This window comes from Eschrichtius robustus, chromosome 18 (assembly GCF_028021215.1).
Source record: "Eschrichtius robustus isolate mEscRob2 chromosome 18, mEscRob2.pri, whole genome shotgun sequence".
NCBI classification, from domain to species: domain Eukaryota; kingdom Metazoa; phylum Chordata; class Mammalia; order Artiodactyla; family Eschrichtiidae; genus Eschrichtius; species Eschrichtius robustus.
In genome coordinates this window covers 26,083,430-26,092,651 of record NC_090841.1, presented here as the reverse complement: position 1 = coordinate 26,092,651, position 9,222 = coordinate 26,083,430, and the positions used below count along the sequence as shown (strand labels likewise).

The 9,222-nt window shown below is 42.4% G+C and overlaps 1 protein-coding gene across 1 annotated transcript; it reads right to left on the bottom strand.

Annotated features, from left to right (window-relative positions):
- Positions 1–6,485: 6,485 nt before the first annotated feature.
- Positions 6,486–9,001, bottom strand: LOC137751955 (kelch repeat and BTB domain-containing protein 6). Its single transcript, XM_068526653.1, has one exon. The coding sequence runs from the start codon at positions 8,726–8,728 to the stop codon at positions 6,632–6,634; it is 2,097 nt and encodes a 698-aa protein (XP_068382754.1). The 5' UTR covers positions 8,729–9,001; the 3' UTR covers positions 6,486–6,631.
- Positions 9,002–9,222: the final 221 nt, after the last annotated feature.

The window sequence follows — 9,222 nt, the reverse complement described above, 5'->3', positions numbered from 1 at the left end:
CAGTATCACTTCTTTTAAATAAAGTTATGGGACAGTTTACTGATGGGTATTACAACTGTATGTATGACAAAAGCATTAGAACTGCACAGAGAAAAGGTGCAGTGAAGTATGTTTCATAGGATCTACTTGGAACTAGGTGGTACCTGACTCTCCCTACTGCATGTGACCACAACCTACAGAAGAGAAAATACAGCATAACATACATGTAAAATCCCATTAAGGTATCCATCATTAGAAAATAGACTCTGCTGGGAATTCCCTGGCAGTCCAGTGTTTAGGACTCTGCGCTCTCCACTGCTGAGGGCCTGGGTTCCATCTCTGGTCAGGGAACTAAGATCCCACAAGCCACGCAGCCAAAAAAAAAAAAAAAGAAGACTCTGCCTTTTAAAAACTACAATTGTGGCTTGTTGAATGGGCCAGAAAAACCCTGTTTTATTGAACTGATAATGAGTTTTCTATGATGACTAACCCAGTTTAATAAAACTCTTCTCAATTCTTGCCACTAAAATATGAATGGAAAGAAGAACGAGGTTGGGAAAGACCTCATTTTGAAACTTTTCAGAGCAAATCTCAATTTTTGCAAGGCTATTATCATTTGCTAATTTAACATGAAATTTAAGAAACAAGCAAGGACTGGGAATTCCCTGGGGTTCAGTGGTTAGAACTTCGTGCTTCCACTGCAGGGGGAAACAGGTTCGATCCCTGGTGGGGAACTAAGATCAGCAAGGCGCAGCGTGGCCAAAAAGGAAGGAAGGAAGGAAGGAAGGAAGGGAGGGACGGAAGGGAGGAAGGAAGGAAGAAACAAGGAGGAGAAAAAGAAACGATTTAAGCTGTAACAGAGCTTTTTTAGAGTTTGTCTTGTAGCAATTAACTTTCAAAACTTCCTTAACAACTTGGTCAGAAAACCCAAGTGAATTCACAGGTGCTTATGGAAAGGTGGAGAACTTGGAGGAAATATGAAAGGGTTGAGAGGAGAGATGTGAGTCATACTGCTTTATTTCCCCTTGCCTTTGTTGATTTGAACAGATTTGTTTCCGTTCTAATTCTCTGCCATCTTTATAAAAGATAGAGAAATATATAGTGTCAGAAATGTGATTTATAATAGCATCATTACTCCATAATTGAAAACACTGCGTGTTTGGTTGTCTAGGAGAATATGCCCATCAGAAATAACCTGTAGCTCTGGAGGCCAGTGGGTTGCTATGACAACCAGACAAAAGGGTTTAATAATAGCTCTCCCTCATAGCTGGAAAATTGACAAAAAGATGAGAGCTCTGAATGCAAGTGTTTCTCATATAAATGCAAACAAGCACGAAATACATTTCTTTCTTTGTTCAACAAACATTCATGGAATGCGGATGAGGTGCCTGGCACTATGTTAGGAGCTGTGGAAAAGATAGACGTGGTTCCTCCATGAAGAGTGCACATTTTAGTTCAGGAGACATATAATAAAGAGTAAACAAATCAATACATGGAATAATGCCAGCATGTGAGGAGGCCGTACAGGAAAGTAATGGGACTGGGAGACTAAACAAGCAGTATCTAGTACAGAATACGGAGAAGAACCCAGTCACAGCATATATCAAAAATCTTGTCTTTAGACATGGAGTGAAATAGAGAATGGAGTCATACTCTTCATTCATGTACTAATAGAAATACAACTACTAACAGAAGTATTACTTACTCTTCACTTGCGGGCGGGTGTTAGGATTCCATGTGAAAATCAGGGTTGTTTGAGTGTTTTTAAAATAAGTATGGCTATTTGTAATGAAAATTATGATGATAAAAGTTATATACTTGACCGAAGCAATTACTCAAAATGTTCTCTGGCAGCTGTTTTGAAGTTTTCACAAACACAAAAAGTGACACTATATGTGTATATTGCACGAACTATGATTAACCTGAAATCAGTATAATAATTCAGCAAGAAACTAAGTTTTGAATAGACTATTGTGGTTAATTGGTCTGGGCTTCAACAGAGGGGGAGAGGAGTAGCTTATATTCACACAGCACTGCAAAGATGATCCAGGCACAGAAAATGCTACAATGTTGCTAAATAGCCTATTTTGCTCTAAGAAATGTCCAGTTTTCATCCTTACTCTATAATTGATATCTCACATTTTAATTAGAAGCAACGTTTGCTGTTTAAGATAATTAATACTGCCATTGATTACACAGAGCCATTTTTCAGTACTCTTTTCCTTCCTTTTAGGAAGTTGGAACATTCTACGATATAATGCCAATATGAGACTTTGGCTCATGATGTAGGGTACCAGTACACACTGAGCCTAGGAGGCTTTATTTAATCAAAACAAGATGAAGTGCCCTTGCCTTTTCTGTACAGAGCGGCAGCGGGAGCCCAGGGAGCTCTGACTGTTTCTGGGGTAGGAGGCCTAGCCATCTTGCATTGACTGCAGTGACTGCTGGGATGGTGTTATCACTCTGGCCGCCATGTGACAAAACCTGGCCTGACAGATGGTGTGATAGAGACTGCTGTTTAACCTAATAGCCTTTTCCCTCATTCCATAAGAAGGAACGCTTGAAGTTTAAGTAGATACATGTTGACCCAGAACAAAGACTACCTCTCCTAGGCACTCTTGCTGCTAGGTATGTCCATGTAGTTAAGATCTGGCCAATGTCATGCAACTGAAGCAATGCTCACGACTTCCCTCACAGGGAAGGGTCATGCCCTCCCCTCCCCCTTCCTCCCCTTTTAATGGCTGGAATGTGGACACAAGGATGAACCAGCTTGGACCATGTGGGTCGGGACAACACCCCAAGGGTAGCAAAACAAGAAAACAGAAAAGCCTGGGTGCGCCAGTCAACTTTCTAGATGAGGGATAACATAACAGATTGGACTTTCACATGAGAAATTTCGTATGAGAAACTTATTTACACAATTACGGGTCTCCATTACCTACAACCGCCCCTATATTCTAATCAACGCACAAAATGAGGGAACACATTGCCCCATGATATCTTCTCTGTACAAAGAAAGCCCTGAAGACATTGAGACCCTGGATCAAGCTGTACCTGAAGTGAGTGCCACGGCTGAATTTTTCAGTTATAGTATGCAAAAACAAAATTCTATTCTATTTTCTTAAGATGATCTAAATTAAGGTGATATTAATTTATCTGAGAGTCCTGGCTCTTCTTTCTCTTCAAGGCACAAACACATCTGTTTTGGAAGAAATACTTTGCCTGACATTTACATAGTCCCTTTAAACTAGTTTTCCTACAATTAATGAATAGTTTGCCCAAAAGAATATTCCTGATTGATACGGTGGGTCTGAGCAGCAATTTTAGCTTTAGAGGTGAGAATGAAAAATGGTGACTCCAGTATAGACAGGTGACTCCCCACAGACTAGGCTGTTTTAGGACAAAATGTCTCAGATATGGATGGAATGTTATACAACAGTATGTTTCCTACTCTCCCTGTGCCTTGGACCATGTTGAGTCCTCAAGGTTAAAGATGTGAGGAATGGAAGAGTTTGATGAAACAGATAAGAATGACAAAGGGCGCAGAGTAAAGGAGGGGGGGGCCCTTCCCCCTATTCTGCACAAACCTATGCTTCCATGGTACTCTGAGGTTTGGCAACTTCTGTGAACAGTGTCTTTTGCTTTTTATTATTATTAAAAAAAACAATTAGGTTTGTATACATTGAACCGTCTAGTTGGTTCTAAAAATGACATTGATTCTTCTAGGTTTCTACTGATAGTCACATTTTCTATAAGTAAGGTTGCTTCCTCATACTTCCCTGCTTTATCATATTTGCTGTAACAAATGTTCCTTTAAAGTTAGTTAGAATGATGAAAGGGTTAAAGGTTTTACACGGGTATGGGGAGGAGAGACTGTCACAAGTGCTCTTATCTTGAGTCTGATGAGCTTCAGAAGTAGTCATACTTTTATAATTTCAGGGATGTTATGACACCGGCCTTTTTCTTGGGAGTAGATCAAAAGTGTTCCCCAGATTCTCAACAAGATCAGGTACAAATATTTCTACTTTACCCTTTTGGAAATCCTAACACCACTTATGGTTTGAACTTAAAAGAATTTTTAAAAATTTGGGTCCTTTGAGCTTTTCAGACTACAGGGACAGATACGAAAGATAATTAACGTCATTCTAAATCTTACAAATAGCAGTCCTACAAACATATTTATTAAAAGATGTGCTGATTAATTGGAAAACAGAGACAAGGGTACTTTCCAGTCAAGAAGGGATTTCAACACTGCTAGTTGTCATTCACTGTACAAGCAAGGGTTTTATACATTTAACAGAAACAATGAATTAAAAAATCAGAAAGTCTAGATTCTAGTATGTTTTATTTGTAACTAATCACATACAAATCACTTATCCGTAAAATAATGATTAACAACTATTCTCTAATTCACAAATATAGCACGAAACCAAAATTCTTCCCAAGAAAACCTCTTTGTAAACCAAGGTATTACTACTATTTCGCTTAGGCTTTAACTTAAAGGTTGAAAATGACAATTGGAGAATCTGTCTTTTATCAATCGGTTGCACACCTTAATTCTGCAGAAGGATAGTCTGGTTGAGATCATCACTGTTCTATTTCAGCCCGACAAAAGAAAAAACTATCAACAAGAAGTTACTGGTGAAGAAAAAGTTGGCCAAAAAATAACCCTATTAAGAAACAGCTTTGTGTTAAGGACAGTGCCGAAAACAATCTTGATGTCAAATGGAACAAAATTGAGCCTTAGGCAACTAAAAGCATGTCTGCCCTTCTGAAGGAACACATACTGGTAGGATAAGCAAGCATCTTACTTCACTAAAAACGTTGAACAGGAATGTCTTGTAGAATCTTCAAACAGCCCATCAAAATGGCTAAGAAATATCTTTAAAAAAAAAAAAACCTTTTATGTCTTCCTCTCTGTTTTCATCCTATGGTATTTCAACAAAAAATCCAGTTCCCTACCAGAAAGAGCACATTCCTCTGCACTCTGCCCGGGTGTAAGAAATGTTAGCACGCTGTCACTAGAGAATAAACACAGAAGAGGAATTATCATGTCACTGAATGAAGATTCAGGGAGATAATTCTGATTGTGTATAGAAAAAGTTATACACCATAAACATCTGGTCACTTATCATGTATATGTATCAATAACAACTATATCTAATAAACCCTCAAGAGGTAAGCACTTATGTTTTCATGTATTTAACAATGTAAGTTTTGTGTGATTTATTCTCTATTTCTGGACTTTCTTTCCCTTACATATGCTGACAGAAACAAAGACTGGAGCATGGTTCATAGAGAAACACAGAACAGATACAAATACCATAATAAAATAGCCTTGTACACCACTGCATAGAGAAATATTTTAGACGAAATATACTTTCACTACTGGCCCCAAATGCTATCATCCACGTATGTTATTTAACTGTAAACTTTTAATAGAAAAATACCTTTAAGCTGATAATAACATTTAGCGACTTACAAAACTGACAGAATTTTTCAATGCTACACAAAACAGTTCTATACACAACTTAAAGTCTGAAAATTCTTTGCTGGCACTTGATTTTATAGTTGATAGACACGATAACTACTGATTTCAATAAAATACTGTTCTTAACTGATACATACTTTCAAAACCAATATTACTCACAAAACAGTAAAGAATAATCACATCTTGTTGACAAATCTTCTAAGATAAACACCAAAACTGTACAGCCAAAATATTTTAAGAATCACATAAACTTTTCAGGACAGTGGATAAAAATTTTCACAATCATGTCCAGTGAAAAAAGGATTATTCCTCTGATTCAATGAAGCATGTATCAAGTATAGATTTAAAATATGAACCTACAAAGCAAGTTACTGGGTTTGTTTTTTTTTTTTTTTTTAAAGGTTTTTAGATGATTGGTGACATTACGAGAATGGAATTTTTTTAGATGGAAAATTGGTCACTATTTGCAAAAACACATTATATTACAGATTTAAAACTGAAATTTCTTTTCAAACAGTAGAATCCTGTTTTTTTGTTTTTACTTTCAGTGAGCTTATGAGCATTCTATATATTATCACAAATGAAATCACCATTCAGTCACATTAAACATATGTATTTTTTTTCACAAAAGAGGAGAAAACTGAACTAAAACTTAGCAGACTATATTTGTTAGAACACATTTTGTAAAAACCCACTAGTTTAAAGTTTTGGAAATCTACTACACTGTTCCGAAGGAAAATATATGCTTTCCAGCCCTCTCTAGTAATTCCTATCCAATCAGTTTTCTATTGTAGAAATTAAAATTCAAGTTGAAGTACTTGTGGCACAAGACAGAATGTAAGATTTAATAATAGAAGACTATTGATTACAACTAACTTATACTGTCATCAAACATAAACATACTAAACAATCAACACTGGACTTTTAGAACAGTAAATTATTAAATAGGTTGATTTCTTTTAATGTTTAAGTTCTGTAACATTAAATTACGTTAGTATTTCAAACAATACCCTTTCTAAACCAAACCTGAAATTAATCAACTTTTTTTCTTTTTTTTTTTTCCAGCAAAACGAAAGGGTCTCTTTAAGATACTTTCCAAAGCAGTAAAAACACCTTAGTGTTTCAGCTTATCTATAACACACTCTGCTGACCCTGCGCATTTCACTGAGGGGCTACCTGAACCCACAAATCATCATCAGATAAAGAACTTGAACTTCCTGACTCAGAGTCCAGCTCACTGAATCCACCTAAATCCCACTCAGTGCTCGATTCACTGGGTACTTCTTCCTCCTCAGTGAGAAAACTCTGACCAGGTTCAAGACAGGAAGGATAAACGCGAGCTGAGAGGCAAAAAAAGTTAGAATCAAACTGGAACAGGCCTAATGTGGTACCTATATTAATCCACTGGTCACCCCTAATATCATATTCATACACGGTCACCCGGTTCTTTTTCCACTGCGGGGTGCGTGAGGTGATCAGCAACAGTTTTTGGCCATGATTGATAATCCGGTAGTTGTTAGTCTCTGACACCAAGGGAATGTTATTAATCTGCCTCCACTCTCCTCTGACTGGATTGTAGACCTTCATGACAGGGATGTCACAGATGCAGTAGATCTCATCATTGAAGACACAGGCTTCCTGAAAATCATTGCGCTTCAGAGAAACACACTTCAGCCACATATTGTGGCTGGGATCAAAGCAGAACATGCGCTTACTATTGAGAGCGTAAAGATAGTTCTGAATTACCATCAGATCGAAGGAAATAAAAGAATGGGGCAGTGGAGCCACCAGTGCCCACTGGTTCCTCTGGACACTGTAGCACTCCACCTCCTTCAGTTTAATGCCGGTAATAGGGTCCCGCCCACCCAAAATGTAAATGTAGCCATTGAGGTATGCCACGTCCATGCCCTCACGGCAGAGCAGGCGGTCAGCAAGCTGCTGCCAACTATTCTGGGCTGGTTTATACACCCAGAGGTCTTTCCTGGGCTGGGCGGCCAGATAGATGTCATGGTCTGGAGAGACACAGACAGCTAAGGTGGTCACAGTCCTAGTGTGAGCAAGGCAGGTCAAAGGTGATGGCACTTTGTAAATGTCCCCCGAGTATGGGTCACAGCACAGAAAGGGATCTCTGGGATGTCCAAAGAAGATCACCATCTTCTTGGCATACACACCCAGCCTCTGGGGTGGATTTTCTGCCACGGATACAACAGAGCTGCTGCTGCAGCCGCCGCCGCCGCCGCCAGCGCCGCTAACGACACTGCTAACGACGCCCCCGCTGCCGCTGCCGCTGCTGCCGCCACCGCTGCTGCTCTCTGGCTTTGGCACCAGAGACTTGCACAGCGTGTCACCATATCGCATCTGCCGGGCCCCTTCAACAAGGTCCAGACAGTACTTCTTCACCATGGTGTTGGTCAGCAGCCCCTCCAGGTAATTCCGATCTTCATCGGTGAAGTGCGTCCAGCGGACACACTTGAAGACTTCTGCAGCGCTGGGACCCCGCTCCTTGGGAGCCGCCTCCAACCACTGCACCGCCACGTGGCACACGGTCTGCTCATGCTCGATGTTTAGACTGTCCAGGCGCAGGACGGCCAGCAGTTGGGCCAGGGTCAAATCTGCCAGAGACTCCTCCCGAATCGAACTCATCTGGCTGAGCTGCTTGAAGTTGTGGGCTATAAAGGACTGGGCCTGTGATCGCAGCTTGCGATGGCCGAAGGCGTCGGCGAACTTGAAGATGGCCGTGCAGTTGGCCAGGTCAAGGCGGCGGGCTAGGAAGGAGGCACAGGCTTCACGCACATACTCGAGCTGCAGCATGTCGGAGGCGGCGTACAGGCGCTCCACGTTGGATTCACTCAGGGACACACGACCCGTGTAGCAGTAATCGACCAGCACCTCGAAGGACTCGGCATCCACATCGTGCATGGTCACGTTCGTCTGGTGACTCTCGTACATGCCGCCGGTGAACATGCTCTTGAAGTAGGGACACGCGGCAGCCAGCACGTTACGGTTGCAGGGGAAGAGGCGGCCCGTGCCAGGCCCGCTGCCAGGCGTGACCACCTCGATGGTCACATCACAGAGCAGCCGCGCGTCGTAGAAGGACTTGAGCTGGGCCAGCAGGGCTGCAGAATGGGCCGTGTCCTTCAGCTCCTCCGGGCCCGTGAAAAAAGCCGAAACCGTGGGTTTGTGAACCCTTTTGGGCCGCTTCCCGCCGCGGGGACTAGCAAGGCGGCGAGAGCGCGAAGCTTCTTCCCGGGACTGCATGGTGGAGATGCTGGCGGGGAGCTTTGGACGAGTACGGGTGCAAGGACCGGGCTCTGGCGCCTCCTCACCCTCTGCTCGCTGACGCTAAGACCGCGGTGTCTCCGGAGAGACTGCAGCACGGGTCCATTTATTTAAGTCAACCCTACGCCGCGGTGCCGCCTCCCTCGACCGCGTAGACCGCGTCCGACTCACCCGTTCCCAGTTCCACGCCCTTTCTCCGCCTCAGCTCGCCCTCACAGGACCTACTGGCTGGAACCGAGCGATCCGCCACCGCCGCGCTGGCAACACCAGTAGGCGTCCAGGAGAACTACGGTTCCCAGGTTACCTTTCGCGCCTCGAGGCACGCCGGGGCCCTCCGGACTCTGCGGCATAGGCTGCGGCACCAGCTGCGGCACGGGCTGCGGCACGGTAGCCGCTTTGCATGTTGGGAGTAGTAGTAGCCGCAACAACATCGCGAGACTTGTTGGCTGTTCATTGTTTCGGATGACGGAGTT

Coding starts and splice junctions, on each gene's coding strand:
- LOC137751955 (XM_068526653.1), bottom strand. CDS start 8,728: ATGCAGTCCCGGGAAGAAGCTTCGCGCTCTCGCCGCCTTGCTAGTCCC.